At 54.8% G+C, this 16,904-nt stretch overlaps 1 protein-coding gene across 6 annotated transcripts in view; it reads left to right on the top strand.

The window, feature by feature from the left end:
- RALGDS (ral guanine nucleotide dissociation stimulator) overlaps nucleotides 1-16,666 on the top strand; it is a 55,094-nt gene extending 38,428 nt beyond the window's left edge. For 3 of the 6 annotated variants that reach the window (XM_056505492.1, XM_056505490.1, XM_056505488.1), the window contains exons 2-18: nucleotides 8,704-8,814; nucleotides 9,235-9,428; nucleotides 9,777-9,851; nucleotides 9,958-10,151; nucleotides 10,513-10,634; nucleotides 10,769-10,984; nucleotides 11,103-11,206; nucleotides 11,538-11,622; nucleotides 12,260-12,337; nucleotides 12,433-12,519; nucleotides 12,797-12,829; nucleotides 12,979-13,100; nucleotides 13,259-13,354; nucleotides 13,484-13,685; nucleotides 13,870-14,229; nucleotides 14,355-14,469; nucleotides 14,684-16,666. In XM_056505492.1, the coding sequence (XP_056361467.1) occupies nucleotides 8,704-8,814; nucleotides 9,235-9,428; nucleotides 9,777-9,851; nucleotides 9,958-10,151; nucleotides 10,513-10,634; nucleotides 10,769-10,984; nucleotides 11,103-11,206; nucleotides 11,538-11,622; nucleotides 12,260-12,337; nucleotides 12,433-12,519; nucleotides 12,797-12,829; nucleotides 12,979-13,100; nucleotides 13,259-13,354; nucleotides 13,484-13,685; nucleotides 13,870-14,229; nucleotides 14,355-14,469; nucleotides 14,684-14,859 (2,370 nt within the window). In that variant the 3' untranslated portion in view covers nucleotides 14,860-16,666. The remainder of the gene's footprint in view (nucleotides 1-8,703; nucleotides 8,815-9,234; nucleotides 9,429-9,776; nucleotides 9,852-9,957; nucleotides 10,152-10,512; nucleotides 10,635-10,768; nucleotides 10,985-11,102; nucleotides 11,207-11,537; nucleotides 11,623-12,259; nucleotides 12,338-12,432; nucleotides 12,520-12,796; nucleotides 12,830-12,978; nucleotides 13,101-13,258; nucleotides 13,355-13,483; nucleotides 13,686-13,869; nucleotides 14,230-14,354; nucleotides 14,470-14,683) is intronic. The other 3 variants (XM_056505493.1, XM_056505491.1, XM_056505489.1) reach the window with 2 other exon arrangements.
- The last annotated feature ends 238 nt before the right edge of the window (nucleotides 16,667-16,904 follow it).

Raw genomic sequence — 16,904 nt, forward strand, 5'->3', positions numbered from 1 at the left:
TACCCCAAAATAATTTTATTAAACGGGAGGGTGAGCGGCAGGAGTGCTCACCTGTGGCTGCAATCCCAGGGGATGAACAGGGCAGGAACAGATGAGTTGGGGTTGAAACGTGCCTGTACCAGCTCCCCAAGGTGCTGTGGGCAGGAGGAACAGGCACCTGGGTGGTGTTTGAGCTGCTCCAACGTGGTCCATGGCCAAACCCACACGTACAGTGCAGGGCTGAGGGTCTGGGGAGGGAATTCATCCCTCTGACTGCACACCCACATTCCCTGTGGGGCAGATCTGGCACACCCAGTGCTCAGGGTGCAAAACCTCACTGCTGAGGATCCCAGTGTGGGATTTTTATCCTTTTTCAGTTGTTTTCACCCCAAAGGTGCCAGTTAATCGTAAAATCTCATTTGCCTCAGTGTGGAAATCACCTGGAGCTGGCAGAGCATCCCGACTGCACCCCCCAGGTGTCGGCTTGTTGACACCTGCTCGTGTAGCACCTCCTGCCTCGCTGACACCTATTTAATAATACTCCCAAGGTGAGATTTTGTTGATTACAAAGGCAGAAGAGGCTCTTGCCTCTTCCACCTTCCCACGGGCGCCGCGGGGAGGGGAACGAGCAGCGGGATGCTGTGCAAGGGGAGAGTCTCAGCGGGGCCACGGGGATGCCTGAAATCCGCAGCTGGGCTGTGCTGGGACACGCTGGGACTGCGGGTGTCAGGAGGGGGCTGGGACGAGCCCGGGAAGCACAAGGCAGCAGCAAATGGAGGAGCCGAGCGTCATCCCGGCCGGGGTGGGAGCTGGGCGCGGAGGGCACGGCCGCGGAACAAAGCCTCGCCTTTATTCCCGCAGCCCTTTCAGCCCCTCTCTGCCTCCCTGCGCTGGATTGTTCCTGCATTTTCTCTGCTTCAGCTGTTTACTGGGTCACCCTGGTGCAGACACGCACACAAAGAGCGAGCCATCAGCCTGTCCCTGTGGCTGTCCCTGTGGCACCAGCCCCTCCGCGGCCCCAGCAGCACAGTGGTGCCATTGATCCGGCTGGCAGAGCCAGGCTGGGCTGGGGCATCCTCCCCTGCACAGCCTGTGCCCATGGCACGGGGAGGAGGGGGCCCCAAAAGCTCCGGGCTTGTCGGCTTTGCCCATGTTCGGTCACACCAGGTTTGGTGGAGGGAATGGCAGCTGACGTAAGGCAGAGTAAACACATGGGTGGACACGTTTATTTCACTGGGGCTTATTTCGGTGCAGCTTATCTAAGCGAAGGATGTGTCTCAGCTGAATTGAAATTAACCTTGTTCAAATGGAAACGGAGGGGGAAGGTGCAGTTTGTGTCAGCCAGAGTGTGGCCAGGCAAGGCTGTGGCTTTCCCAGCCTGGCCAGCCCAATATGAGCATCTTCAAAATTCTGGGGGGATGTGACTTTGCTGTCTTTTCTCCTCTGCAGCCTGCAGCAGATGAGTTACTGCACATTTACATTTACAGCTTAACCAGGCTGCTTGGGAATACTGTGTGGTGGAACTGTCTGGGAATGTCAGTGTGGGACCAGTGGGATGGCTCAGCAGGGCATGGAGGGGCTGAAAATCTCCTGGGGCTGGGCTGGTGTTTTACACCTCACAGTTGTGATCTTTGCTCTGCCCTTCCTGCATATCCCACTGTGTTCATGTGCCCAGGTGAACACTTCATTCATGCAGACATGGATGTGCCAGGGCAAGGGGCAGGTTTGGCAAAAGGAGCTGATTTTATTGCAGCTGATACTTCTTAAGACAGTTCTTTTTTGCTGTTTGGGCTGGCACATGGGCTGAGAGCTGGTTTTGCATCTCTGGGAATGTAAAGACTTTGGTGAGATGAAGTCACTTGCAGGTGCTGACCCATGCAAAGGACAAGCATTACCCTGGATCTGCCACAGGGAACAAGTCTGTGTGCCCTGGTGAGCATGTGTGAAGCCAGGACTGACATTTTAGGTGTGACAATTCCAATCAGTTTCAAGGAACATCAGCTCTGAGTGCCAGCCTCACCTCCATCCCTTTCCCAATACACCTGGCAGCTCTTGCTGCTGCAGAAATAACACATTTGGTGCAGCAGAGCCCTGCTTCAGAGTGGAATCAATAGAGTAGCATTAGGTTGGGCAGGCTGGAACCCCTCAGGACACCCCTCATGTTTTGATTCACATTTGAACAAGGCACTGGGGAACTGTCATGTTGCATGTGACTTCCAGGTGCTACTGTACACCCTGAAAAAAATCAATTTTTGAACTTGTTTCAGTTACGTGGGTTTTTTACAGATTTTTCTGTTCCATCTTGGTAAAACACAAACCTTTTCTTCTGAGCAGAAATGACTTGGGATGAGACTCTTGATCTTTATTTAACCTTGCAGAGCAGTACCTGTATTAATTTTTTATGCACCGTTTTTCACCAGCCGTGTCGTTCTGGTTTCAGTTCCAGTAATGCCCCGGGGGTGTGGGTGAGTCGGTGGCAGAGCAGTTGCTCTGTGAGTCCCTCTGCTCTGAGCCTGCCCCTGTGCAGGCGTTGGCTCAGGGCAGGGATGCTGCAGGGCCAGCACGAGCACAGGGCTCAGGGCTGTGGAGCAAGAGCCAGATCTGCTGTGTTGGTGGGATCTTTTTTTTTTTTTTTTTCTCCATCGACTTAGAGAGGAAGCAAAACCTGCTGCACTCAGTTTTCTTCGAATAGCCAGCGAGGGGAGCCCATCCCAGCACGTCCCCTGGGAGGGGACAGAGGGTGTCCTGCTCTGCTGGTGTTTCTGGATAGGGTGCAAGTGGCTGGTGGCCATCTCCACTCCTTGGTGTAGGAAATACAGGGTTTGCAGTTCATCAGTCATCTCTGCTGTGGCTGGAGTTTGCTTTTCCCTGGGGAGTGCCCCTGTCAGGCTGATCCCCCAGCACCTGCATTCTCCCACCTCAGGGGTCTGATCCTGCACCTTGAAGGCTGGGGATGGAGTGGACGTGCAGAGTCTTTGATTTCCAAACCACAAAAAGAGTGGAAAAATGTCTCTCCATGTGAGAAGGCTTTTAGTTTTCTCTAAAAGCAAACCAGGAGCAAATGGGGAGGAATCCTGTGTATCTGCTCTGTCTCGTTCCTGGAGTCAAGCACTGAGCCCCTAATCCTTGCTCCAGCCACTGACTCACTGTGTGTGAGTCACAAGATGCCTCTGTAACCCATCTGCCAGCTTCCCTTCTCCCCAGGCTGCCTTTGCATACCCTCTGCAACCCCTCTGGCTCACAGACACAGCATCAGAGCTGCTGAGGACCCACAGAGCCCCAGGGAGGAGGTGTAAGATCCCACAAGAGGCAGATATGGGGTGATGTGGCCTCTCTGCCCCATCCTGCACTGACTTCAGGGCTGTTCCTCTGGGCACAGCTTTCCGTGCCAAAACACCTGGAGCAGAATGTCAGGAGAGGCCAGCTGTGGAGCCCAGCAACGGATGGGGAGAGAACAGGCCCTCAGCTGTTGCACTGGCCTGGTGTCCTGGCAAAACCACCCCATTTTCACGGTGGGTTTAAGTTTAGCTTCTGGCCCTTTTTCTGTTCTTTTCCTGTTTCCCCTTTTGTTGCTGTGTTTTAATGGGCTGTTGGAATCAGTCCTGGCTTGAGGCAACTCGGAGCAGGCAGGAAGGAAGGCAGAGAGTGTTGAAAACCCAAAGGAATTGTGTCTTTCTGCTGAACATCTCTGCATGGGGAGCTGTGGCAGGGGACTGAGCTCCATCAGCAGCCACAGGAGCACTCAGGGGGAAAGGAGACAGTGGGAGATCAACTTGCCCAGCTGGAAAGAACCCCAGTGCCAGCATGGCCATGGCTGGGGTGATGTTTTGGAGCAGAAGTGCTCCTGCCCCAGTGGGGCTGCTGCTGTTCCAAAGGCCCTGCTGTGAGTCAGCAGCGTGGGCACCTTTCCTTCCCCTGAAACAGGGGATGTTTGTCAGCTTCCTCACCACTCTGGGTAGTCCTTGTGGCCTTCCTGAGCACAGCCAGGGGAAGGAAACTGCGAGTGCCAGGAGTGGAAGATCCCTTGAGGCAGAGCCGTGGGGGAACAGCCACTGCAGGGTTTTTTGCCTGGAGGTCCCCATGGGGACGAGTGTTGTGCTGCGTGTGCTTATTTTGGACGTGGAGGACGGAGGGTTCTTCTGCTTTTGCGGTCTTTATCTTCGCTTCACAGAACTGAGCTTGTTTTCCTTTCACTACCCGGGGGTGACTTTTTTCCTATTTCCTTTTACATAATGTCATAGGCTCGGGTTTGCATAAGAGAACCCAAAGTTGCTGCTGTTCCTTGCAGGGGTTCAGGGTTTGCTCCTGAGGGTGAAATGAAAGTGAACTGGGGTTGGTGCCACCATGGGGGACACAGGCTGTGCTGGAGCCGGTTCCTTTCGTTTCTGGAAAGGCCCATTTCCCCTTGCTAGTGGGAAGGGCTTATTCTGAGAAGGGGCTGGGGATTGTAAAGGCCAAACTCCCTCTTGCTGTTTCTGGCTTTTCCACCTTTCATCGAGTTCTTTTGAGCTTGTGCAAGCGCGGAGCTTCAATGGGAAACCCCTGGTGACGTCTCCGAGGCTCAGCTCTGCCTTTTCTTGTCTCGTTAGCCAGTGGGACTGTTAATTCCCAACAGGCCCACGTTCCTGGCTTCCCATGGGCAGGGTAAGTGTCTGCTCCTCTCTTGTGGCTGGTAGCAGCAGCCCCTTTGAAATCACGGTGCAGAATACTCTCAGTGCTGCTCTGTACCTGTCTATGAACAGGCATTTTGTGTAACTCGACTTAAAAGGGAACAGAGTAACACGAATATCTTGATTGTTAAACCAGCTGTGATCCAGAGAGCATCAGCAAAAGCACTTTAAGCAGTTGTGCCTCTTCCACGTGTGCTGAAATTAATACCTTTTTCCACTAACAGTTCATTATTTTTGTGCCTTTGGAGGCCAGTGCTAACCCAGGGCACACAGGACCACAGCTCTTAAGACCTGGTAATTGTTGGGAAATTGTCTGTGTGTAAGTGTGGGGATGCTGCCATGCTCACACTTAATCCTGCACTTTGCTCTTATCTTACTAAAACCACCTTTGTGACTGAGCTCAAACACTTTCCAAAATGCAGAGCCCAAGCCAATGTTTTGCTTTGCTGTTTGGCTTTTGCATTTTCCCCTCCTTTCATCTGTGGGGAAGAGCCAAAGGCAGAGTCCTGCTGCTGCTGCTCTCTGCCTGCCTCTCAGGTCCCTCACACCCTTCCTCCAGGCTCACGAGCCTTGGCTGCATCTGAGAGCTCCTTATGAATCCTCTGTGTGGAGAGGTGGGGCTTGACACCACGCCGAGTACAAGAACATTCACCAGAGCAGAAGAGTTTATTGCACGGAGCAGGAATTCCTCCCTGCTGTAGTCACAAAAGCTTTGAACCATCAGTGGGAGCTCCAGGGCTGGCTGCAATTGGAAGAGGCAGTCCCCAGGCCCAGGGCAGCCATCTGGTGCAGAGCTCCCGTTTCATATTTCAGGGGATGAACTCCTGCAGAGTTCACTCACGGCTGCTTCTGCAAAAGCCCCTGCTCTGCACAACTGGGGAGAGTTAAACATGTGGCTTTTCCTTGTGCCCCTCCAGCCAGAGGCCTTTTTCTTGATGTTTGGAGAGGACCAGGATTGCACACTGAGCTGGAGAAATCAAACCAAACCTTCGTTTTTCTCTGTGTTCCCTTTTCTTGGTGTACATCTCGAAATGTGTTAGATCTGCTGGGTCCCACCTGTATGAGTTTGGTGAAAGGTGCAGATGCCATAACCATCAAATCTTGTTGCAGATGTTTAAAAACCCATCCTGGGCCTGTTGGATTAATCCCTTGTGCCAACACAAGGGGCTGTTCACCTGTTCCACCCTCAGGCTGAGGTGGAGGAGGGTTTGTGTGCTGGCTGAGCCTGACTCATGTTCCCTTCTTGTGAGAGGCAGAACATTCCAGCAGATGTGCAGGGCAGGCAGTGGGGAGCAGTGACTGTTGCAATATTTACCAGCACTCATCTCTGCAGAGACCATTTTGAAAACATTCAGCTTTGGCTGCCTTGCTGGAAATCCTGGTGTGAGTGCAGGATTCTGGGTGGATGGCACAAACATAACCCAAGTCAAGGGTTTGAGTTTCTCCCTGCCCTGCTCCCGCCTCATCTTCCAGGACAGGACTGTGTGCTTGGTGCAGGTGTTGGAATGAGGCTCCTCTGGCTCTGTCCTGCTGCTGCTTTTTTGCTGGGTTGGTTTTTAACCACCATGCGCAGAATGCACAATCAGCATCTCGGAGGAGCAGCAGCAGGAAAGAGGAAGCTCACACAGAATATAAATAGCCAAACTTTAGAATGTCCCAGTGTAGCAGCTCTCCTGGCTCTTGGCAGGAGCCTGCAGACTGCTGGGAAGCCGCTGCCTTCGTGTGTGGTTTGCAAAGGGGGAACTTTGGGGGATATCACACCAGTCAGCAAGGCAAAAAATGAATGAATCTGACAGTCTGGGATATGGGAAGGAAATGAAATTTGCTTTCATGCACATCAGAATGGAGTGCATCCCCTGCACGTGACCTGCAGAGTGAAAACCCTGCACAGTTGTGGCAATACTTTCCACTGGAGTTGCACAGCAGCTGCCAATGATTCATGGGTTGATCCTGAGGTGGTTTTTTCCTCCCATATGATTTAATTTATGAATTTAATTGCATGTCAGCAAGCATCTGAATTTTCTTGATATTTTGGTCTGGGGTTTACAACTGCCCAGCCAAATCTCTTTGCTGAGTTGGACTGCACAGGGCTCTGGTCCTGCTGGACCCAGAGCTTTCCTCTCTGTTGAAATGGGGGACACAGAGGCTGATGAGCAGGTTGGGTGATGAAGGCTGGGAAAGTGCCAGATTGGGACAAATTGGGAAGTTTGGGAAATGTTTCCTTTCTTTTTTTTTTTTTGGCTGGAAGAAAGACAACTTGGCCAGCTTGGTTAGGTGCTGTCAGTGTAGATGGTTGATCCAGGGTGGACACAAAGCTTTAGCTGTGCTGGCAGCTCTCTCCCAAGGTTGTGCCAGTCCCCAAGGCAGTGTACTTGAACACAAATTTGTGCCATAATTTTTCCCAGAGCACAGAACAAGAGAGGGACAGACACAGGTGCCAGGAAGGACGTTTGGTGTCTGCTGCCTCATGCAGGTGCTCTCAGGGTTGCTCTGGAAGCCAGTGAACCCTGGGAAAGGCTCCTGATGTTCACAGCAGAGCCTCACAGCTCCTTGAACTTCAGCAAACCAAACCTCTCCATAGTCTGGCATGAAGTGAGAAAAGCAGGTTCAGCAGAAAGTGAAAAAGTCAGTAACCCTGCCCAGGGGGATTCTCTGCCCTCATTCATTACAGCCATGAATGAGAGGCTTTTTCCAGCTTGCCCTCAGTCTCTGAGCTGGCTGTGCTTCCCTGCCTTGATTCCTAGTGATGAACGAGCTTGAGCAGGGTGTGATAACAGCAGTGCCCACTGCTGTGGTGCTGCTGATAAAGGAGAGTGGTTTAAGAGAGTTTGGGATCCATCAGCTCAGGGTCCTGTGCTCCTGTTCTGCTCCTGTCTCCTGAGGGGTGCAGCCTCTTCTGAGCCTAGGGCCCTGGGTGTGGCTGTCCCCATGTTCACAGGGTCAGTCTGGAGGAGGATTTTTTGCAGGGAGCAGCATCACTTCTGTGCCTCCACCCTAAGCCCTTTCCTGGTAGTTTCTTCCTCTGTTGTTGTCATGCTCAGGGCTCTTTGAGGGACAGTTGCAGGGAAAGCTGTGGGCTGGCTCTGGCAGGAGAGGTTTGTCCCCACAGCCCTGTGTCCCAGGAATGGTCACCTCCCCCTCTAACCAGCTTGCTGCTTTTGGTCATTTTCTCCTTCTGCTGAGCTGTGGGTTTTGGTGTGTGCTCGTCCATGTCCTGCCATTTGGTGAGGGGGATGGAGGGCGGGGGAGATCCCTGCAGTGTTTGAAAGGATCTGGATAAATCTTCTTAAGGGAGGCACTGACTCAGCAGAGCGTGGTTAGGGAGGAGGAGGAGGGAACCAAATTGTCCTTGTGGGGCTGGAGCTGCTGCTGAGTCCATGCTGGGGGAGGCATGTGCCCTGAGAATCATCACTCCTTTCCTCACCAGATTTGTGGTGCTCTCCATCCTCCAGAGCAGAAATGGGAACCTCATAGCTGGGTGCCTGAACCCTGTGCCCAGACTGGTCCTGGCTGTGCCTCATCCCACCTCTGGGATTTCCCCCCAACTTTGAGCTTTGGATTTCTGCTTTGTGCTGTGGTCAGCACTGCCAGAGCTGGGGGGTGGCTTGGTTTGACAGTGATTATTTATTAGGGAAGTGCACTGAGGTGCTTGGTTCCTGCAGAACCAAGAACCTCATCACTGAGGCTCTGCTCAGACTAGGAGCCAATGTCACCTCCTGGGAAAGGCAGTGCTGTCACTGTCCTTTTCCCTGCCTTGTGAGGGGTGCCACCTTGCATTGGCACAGCCTGGCTTTGCTGAAAGGCTGAGAATATGGAGCCAGGGGATGTGGGACAGACCAAGAGCAGCCTCCCAAAGTCCTGGCTCCACTGTGGGCAGGCTCAGCTGGCCAGACACACTGGTGTCACCTGGTTTGCATTTCTGAGCAGGTGAGGAAAACTCACTGCCAGCCAGCTGCTGCCTTTGGCCTGCTGGGATCCCTCCTAAGAGCCACAAAAGCATCTCTGCCACACTTTGCTCTCCTTATCTCACGGTGTATCTTGTCTTTCCATGCAGAGCTCCACACAGGAGATCGGAGAAGAGCTGGAGGATGGTGTGATCTACAGCATATCCCTCCGGAAAGTGCAGCTCCATCACACAGCCAACAAAGGGCAGCGCTGGCTGGGGGTAAGCTGGGGAATCCTCCTGCCACAGGGGAGGATTCAGATGTTTCCCTGCCATGGGAATCATGTATGGATTTGGGAGCAGGCAGTGGGAGCTCCTTGTTTCCTTCTGCTGCATGGGGAGGGGCACAGGTGAAAAAATCTGCAGTCTCATTTTGAAAAACAGGGCAACTCCAATTTGTATCAAGATTTTGGCAACCCTGAGGCTTCTCCTGGGGTTCCCCAAGTGCTCAGGTCTTCTCAGCTGCAGGGTTGCTGGTGTTTGCTGTCTGAGGAGACTCAGCTTTCCTTTCCCAGTTAGGAGAGCCTCAGGCACTGTGGGGATCTCAGTATAGACCTGAACTTGTGAGGCTGCTGGGAGCATTTTGCACTTGATGGTGTCTGCCTTCACCCAGCCCACTGACTTCTGCTCCTGTCCTGGCAGTTTGAGAATGAGTCAGCCTTAAACCTCTACGAGACGTGTAAGGTGCGGACGATAAAAGCCGGGACCTTGGAGAAGCTGGTGGAGTACCTGGTGTCAGCCTTCAAGGGCAATGATTCCACCTATGTCACCATCTTCCTGTGCACTTACCGGGCCTTTGCCACCACCAAGCAAGTGCTGGACCTGCTGCTCAACAGGTGAGGCTGCCCTGAGCCCCAAAACACAGCTGCAGGTGGCCAGGAAAGCCCCAGCACCTTCTGCTGCAATGCCTTGGAGGTTTGGTGGCTTCTCCCAGCTCCATCACTATGAAGGTTTTTGGGACAGGGCAGGGAGGACACAACTTCCTGGAAAGCTGGAGCTCTTCCAGTGAGGTGGGCAGTGCTGGCTGCTTCCCTCTTGCTATAACAAGGAGGTTGTGGCAGAGGGAGGAGAGTAGGACAGTGTGTAGGTTCTTCCTGACCCCTTGGCAGAGCTGGGGGTGATGTGGAGGGAGAAGAAGCTGCTCTGAGTGCAGGGTGCTCACTGCCTCCCCTCTGCCCCACCAGGTATGGCAAACTCCACGTGCAGGCGAATGGGGACCACGCCAGGCACGCTGTGGACGAGAGGATGGAGCTGAAGAAGTAAGTCTGCCTGTGCTCTGGTGGCAGCTCTTCGGGAGGGATGTGCTGTCCCTCCTGGGCTCCTGGCACCTAATTCTCTGTGCCTGTGTTTTCCCCCTTCCTGCAGCACCATCTCCTCCATCCTGGGGGCCTGGCTGGATCAGTACTCGGAGGATTTCCGCAAGCCCCCCGACTTCTCCTGCCTCAAGCAGCTCATCTCCTACGTGCGCCACAACATCCCCGGCTCCGACCTGGAGCGCAGAGCCCGCATCCTGCTGGCCCAGTTCCAGCAGCAAGAGCAGAGCGAGGCCGAGGCAGAAGGTGGGGTCCTCCCCTGGCTTGTGGGGGTCATTTGGGGCTGCAGGTGGAGGGAATGCTGCTGGTTGCCATTGAGGGTCTCCAAAACTTGAGCCACGTGGCTGAACACCCTCTCTGTTTACATGAAGCCAATCCAACTGCAGCAGGAGTGGGATTTCTAACTGGATTAGCTAATCTGCCTTTAATCCCCTGCAGACACTTGCACTCAGGTTTAAAATGACTATCCTTTTATCTGAGCCTTGTTTGGAGGTGCAAAGCCAGATGGGAATTAAGAGCCTGGGAGGTGGGGTGTGGGTGTCTGCAGGGGGCTGGTGTGGGTTGGTGTGGGCACTGCAGTGCTCAGCCTCACCCTTGTCTCCTGCAGCAGTGGACCACGGCAGCTGCACCTTCCAGCTGGTGGAAGAGAACGGGGTTGGGGATGGGAAGCCAGATTTCCTCTCCTTCTCCCCAGAGATGGTGGCAGAACAGTTCACACTAATGGATGCTGTGAGTAGTCACCCACCAGCTGGGTCAGTGGTGCTCTGGGCACAGGCCTGGCTCTTCCCATCCCTTTTTCCTCCTGGCCTGTTCTGTCCCCAGAGAACACAAAGAAGCCTTTCTTCATCCCTTTTATCTTCCAGGAGCTGTTCAAGAAAGTGGTGCCTTACCACTGCCTGGGCTGCATCTGGTCCCAGAGGGACAAGAAGGGCAAAGAGCACCTGGCCCCCACCATCCGTGCCACGGTCTCCCAGTTCAACAGTGTGGCCAACTGTGTCATTGCCACTTGTCTGGGGGACAGGTCCCTGAAGCCACAGCAGAGGGCCAAGGTGGTGGAGCGGTGGATCGAAGTGGCTCGGGTAGGACAGCTCACCCCCCACCTCCATCCAAGGCATGAGCTTTTGCCATGCTGGAATACCAGCAGCTCCTCCAGCTTTTTTTTAACCCAAATCCTGTTATCTGCTTGTCTGCCCCCAGGAGTGCCGCATCCTGAAGAATTTCTCCTCCCTCCGAGCCATCCTCTCGGCCCTGCAGTGCAACGCCGTGCACCGGCTGAAGAAGACCTGGGATGAGGTCCTGAGGTAAGGAGCTCCTGCAGGGCTGGTTCCAAGGGGAAGAATTTGCTGTGGCACTTGAGTGTGTGAATGGGATCACCTCAGCTCCAGCATTGCCTCCTGGAGGGTGCCCAAAACCCAGGGACCAGTGTAAGGTGTCAGGGACTTAAGGAGGGTGAGGAAATAAAAGTATCATCACCTCACCCTTCTGTGTGAAACACCTTGGAATAGCTCCCAAACAGCAAGACCCAGCCGGAGCTGAGTGTAACTGGGATCACCTGGGTGAGCAGAAGAGAGCCCAAGGAGGAAACCCCACCATGGCAGCATTGCTGACTTTCCCCCTTTTTCCCCTGCACAGGGAGAGCTTCCGCACATTCCACGAGCTCTCAGAGATCTTCTCGGATGAGAACAACCACTCACTGAGCAGGGAGCTCCTCATCAAGGTAGGGGGAAGGGGGACTGCACTGCCCTGTTGCTGGCAGGCAGCTCAGGTTTCCATGGTGTTCCAGCTTCAGGGATAAAGCCCTGGCAGAGCTGCTGGAGTCACAGGCGTGGCTGTGCTGAGGCAGGGGTTTCAGACCAAGGTTGGGATTTCTGTTTGTGTGCCCAAAATTTATTACCTGGAACTGGCAAAGCAATTCAGGGAATAGATAAGCACTGGGATGGGATTCAGAACACCAGGTGACAGCTTCTCCCCAGAGGCAGCTGCATGTTAACAGTCCAGTGCAAAGTCCTCTTGGTTCCAGGTGGAGTGGTGGAGTTGGTGAAAGGCTGCAGCACTAATGCCTTTATTCTGTGTGGAGCTTCTCCACAGATCCCAGCCTAGCTCTGGTTTAGAGACTGAAAGAAAACAAAATGCAAAAGAGAACAAAACATCCCATTAAGGAGGCATTTTTACAGAAATGAGAGCAGCAGTTCCTGTTCACTAAGGCTCTTCTCTCTGTGAGCCATGAAAAAATTTTGACTTCCTCCTCTTTCCTACAATGCAAGTTAGATAAATGAAAATGGGTGTGAATTTTAGCTAATAGGTATTAGTGCAATTTCCCACCTGTGCTGATCCCACCTTTCCCCACCATCCAGGAGGGCACATCCAAATTTGCCACCTTGGAGATCAACCCAAAGAGGGCTCAGAAGCGGCAGCAGCAGCAGCGAGAGATGGTGAGTCTGGCAGGGCTGTCCCTGTGTCCTGTCCCCAGCAGCTGCCCAGGCTGGTCCCAGCTCTGCTGACCCCACTGCCCCTTCTGTCTCCACAGGGTGTGATGCAGGGCACCATTCCCTACCTTGGCACCTTCCTCACGGACCTGGTGATGCTGGACACAGCTATGAAGGACTTCCTGGATGTATGTGCCCTCCTCCCCGTCCTCCCCTTCCTCCCAGAGCCTGGCTGATATAAGGAAGGCTGGTCCCCCGTGTGTCCTGTATCCCACACTGCACATCCTGTATCCCAAACCACATCCCATATCCAACACTGCCCATCCACCTCTGTCCCAAGGAAATGGGCTACTTTTTCTCAGCAGGGTTACTCACACTGCAGTGGCAGCAAGACAGAGATAGACAGGGGTGGGAGCAATATTCTTGTGCCTGCTCCATACTGACCTTCATCTCTTTCTTTTCCAGGGTGGGCTGATCAACTTTGAGAAGAGAAGGAAGGTAAGAGCTTTGCCCTGGCAGCTGCACAGCAGGGCTGATCTGGTGCAATCACAGACTGTGCCAGTCACTTTGGGCTTGATGCCTCTCCTTTTGTGTTCTTCAAGTTTTGGGGGAGGGGATTCTGGCCTCATGGCTTCCATTTGCTGCAGGAGTTCGAAGTCATCGCTCAGATCAAGCTGCTCCAGTCAGCCTGCAACAACTACAGCTTCACACAGGAGGACCAGTTCGTGGAGTGGTTCCACAGCCTGGAGCGGCTCAGCGAGGCCGAGAGGTGACTGAGAGGGGTCTGGGGCTGTGCTGGTGCCCTGGGAGGTCCCACCACTCATTTCCTCTGACAGCAGCAGCTGTCCCGTGCTCCCCTCTCTGCTTTGCCTCCCTCACACTTGGTGGCAGCACAGGGAGCTCAAATCTTCCTCTCTCCCCTCCCAGCTATGGGCTGTCGTGTGAGATTGAGCCACTGTCAGAGTCAGCCAGCAACACATTGAAGGCCAAGAAAAACACCGGCATCATCAAGAGATGGAGCGAGTGAGTCCCTGGTGGGAGGTGGGGCCAGCGTGGGGCATCTCTGGCTGGACACTGCAGGGGAGCAGGCAGGCATGGCCACTGTCCTGCCAGCCAAATGCACCCTCACCCTGCTCCCTTCTCTCCTGGCAGCCGGCAGCCACCAAGCACCGAGCCCTGTGCCAGCGGCAGCTCCCACTCGAAATCCTTCGACCAGCTCAAGTGTGGGCAGTACCTGTGCAGCGGGGACGCCACGGACTCGGTGAGCGTCACCTCCGCCGGCTCCAGCAGCTCCGACGTGGAGGAGATCAACATCAGCTTCATCCCCGAGTCCCCCGACTGCCAGGAGAAGAAGGTGTGTGGCGGCTGGCAGGGTCCAGGGGTCCCAGGGCCGTGTGGCCATGGTGTGGGGACTGTCCCACCTCTGCCCTGGCGCTGGGGCTGGGGGGAGCAGGCAGGGGGCCCGGGGGCTGCTCCGGCAGCACGGCAAGGCTCTCGTGCCTCTGGTGGCTGTAGTTGTCGGTCCCCCGTTGTCGCAGGTCAGTGAGATCCCTCTGGCCTCCCTCCCCCAGCGCTGGTACGCCCCGTCTGTGGCCGATGGAGAAGCTAAACCCACTGTGTCCTCCGCATCCCCTCTCCTCCCTGCCCTCCAGTTCTGGGAATCCACCTCCCTCTCTTCCCTGGACACGTCAGGCATCGGCTCAGGCTCCAGCAGTGCCTCCTCCTCTTCCGTCTCCTCCACGCCGGTGACGGCCTCCCGCACACACAAGCGCTCGGTCTCCGGCATCTCCAGCTACTCCTCACTCTCGCTGCCCCTCTACAACCAGCAGGTCGACGACTGTTGCATCATCCGAGTCAGCCTGGCTGTGGACAATGGCAACATGTACAAGAGCATCCTGGTTAGTAACATCCCCGGGAAACACCAGGGAGGGGTGGCTCCTCCTGCTTGGATATGTGCGTGGCACATTTTGGGAGGAGTGGGAGGCTTTAGCAGTGCTGAGCTCACAGCACTCTGTACTCACAGGTGACGAGCCAGGACAAGACCCCTGTGGTTATTCGCAAGGCCATGGCCAAACACAACCTGGATGGGGACCGACCTGAAGACTATGAGCTTGTCCAGATCATCTCAGAGGAGAGAGGTATGTGTGTGTGTGTGTGTGTGTGTGTGTACTGGGGCATGGGGGCTTTCTGGGGCCATGCAGCTCTGTAGCCTGGGCAGCACCAGGCTGGAGCTGGGATGAGAAGAGGTGACAGCAAGAGGGGTCCCAGCACCTGGGGCCAAACCTCAGCCCCATTCTGGTCTCCTTTCAAGGAAAGGGCACCTGACTGACCCTCATCCTTGTTCACTTCCAGAGCTGAAGATCCCCGACAATGCCAATGTCTTCTACGCCATGAACTCCGCCGCCAACTACGACTTTGTGCTCAAGAAGCGGGGCTTCTCCAAGGGGGTGAAGATCAAGCACGGCTCCAGCTCCACCCTGCCCAGGATGAAGCAGAAGGGCCTGAAGATCGCCAAGGGCATCTTCTAGCCTCAGCCCCACTGCCACCCATCACCGACGGGGCCTTGGGGGCAGCTGCTCCGGGCTTGGCTGTGGCAGGTCCTTGTGCCGCCCTGCACGGCAGAGGAGTGACCCTCACCCACGGCACCGGCCGTGCACCTCCCTTCTGCACCCACAGCTGAGAGCTGGGCAACTGGTGTCGGCCTCTGCCTCTCTCTGCACAAGCCCCCTTTCCAATCAGGTCATTTTTTTTCTGCACAGGAAGGCAGCAGTGGGGGGGATTTGTCTATGTTTTGTTTTGTTTTGTTTTTTTTAACCTTCCACGGTGCGACACTCCTCCAGCCCGGCCAGCCCAGAGCTGGAGCCCACCTCTGCCGTAGGTGCCTTGTGTCTGAGCGAGCTGGGGAGCGGTGACTCGCAGAGGGGCTGTGTGACAGAGCAGAGTAGGAGCCACCACCACCCTGGAAGGGGCTGCCAAGCCTCCTTCCCAGCTTTCCTGGCGTTACCTCCACGTCTGTCCTCCCTGGGATCGCTGGCATTGTCGCCACCGCACAGCTCTGCCTGTCCTTCCCTTGGGAGAAGCCACGGATGCCCTGGGCTGGGAGGTGAGCTGGAAGGATGCAGCCCTGCACCAGTGCTGAGCCCCGTGCAGAAGGCTGTGCCATGATGGAGTGGGTGCCTCATGCTCTCCCCAGCTGGAAGCCTCGTGGTCTCGCTCCTCTCCTGATCCAGCACATCCTCCAGCTGGACTGGGCAGGCCCACGTTCAAACTTGCACCAAAGATCAAATGCCAGTGTCTCTTCTGCCAAGGGGGAGCTTTGGGTCATGCCCCCAGCGCTGCCAGCCTGAGGAGGAGGAGGAAGAGGAGAGCAAAGTTCTGTCTGAAACTGTGTAAATAGAGACTTTGGGTCTGTGTGGGCACACAAGGGGCTGGAGAGCTCAGGTGCTCCAGGTGCCCCAGCTGCCACTGCCTGACCCACAGAAAGTGCCACTCACCTTGGGCTTTAACCGGACTTTTTCAAACACTGACCATGGGAGAAGCAGCAATGAGACTTCTTTTTGTATAAAACAAAAAAGTTTACTGATTTTTTTTTTTTCAGTATTTATTGGTTGTAAATAGAAGAGGCAAACTTGTACATTTTACTAATCCAGCCTCCCCCTGCCCTGCAGCCCAGTCCCTGTCCTGTGCCCCCCTGGTATTTAAGGCTGCTGGGAGGGATACTGGCAGTAGCAGCAGCAGCATTGCTCTGCTGTGTTCTGCCAGCTTCCCCCTCCCAAATTCTCTACCACTAATTGCTCGAGCAGGGGCAGCAATGCTTGTTTTAATCATTGTAGGAAACACTAACCAAAGGGGGACCTTTTGTTGCTCCTGCCTCCAACTCTGTTTTTTAAGCGCTTCATTCCAGCAGCTCTTTTCTGTTTCCCATCCCTCAGAGTTCCCAGGTGGTCGTGGTGCCTTCCCTGGCTCCAGGACAGGGACCACACTCCAGGGGCTGGGGATGGTGGCAGGGGTTGGGCTTGGTGGGGAAGAGGCTGCTTGGGTGTGAGCGTGGCTGGCACGGAGCTCCTCCAGCCCCGCTGCCCACGATGCAGATGATGGGAGCTCCTGGCTCCCTGACGCAGGGGCAGCCTGCTGCCTCCCCCCTGCCCCAAAGCCCCTTCCCCTGGGCACCAGCACCCCTGGGAGGCTGCTCCCTCTGCTCCGTGCCTGCCCACCCTGGGACTGACTGGCTGTACCGTATGTATTTTGTACCACTTCAATGAAGGAGCACACTGCCCGGTGTGACTTGTACACAGCAATGTAATTAGTCTTTGCAATAAAATACTGATGCTCAAACGTCTCTGCCCCAAGGCAGGGCTTGTCCTGTTCTCCTTCCCCAAAATGCCAGCACCTTCCTGGAGAATGGGTGGACCTGACTGTGGGGGAGTTCACACTTTATTGTAACTCTGGTGGGATGAACTTTGTTTTGAAACACAGGCTTTTTGGATGAGGGACCAGGGTTAAATTTTGAAGTTAACTTCATTCCTTTGAACCTTCAAATTGAAACTGTTGCATTTTCCAAGTTTAATTTGAT

The sequence above is a fragment of the Oenanthe melanoleuca genome, chromosome 17 (genome assembly GCF_029582105.1).
Source record: "Oenanthe melanoleuca isolate GR-GAL-2019-014 chromosome 17, OMel1.0, whole genome shotgun sequence".
In the NCBI taxonomy this organism is placed as follows: Eukaryota; Metazoa; Chordata; class Aves; order Passeriformes; family Muscicapidae; genus Oenanthe; species Oenanthe melanoleuca.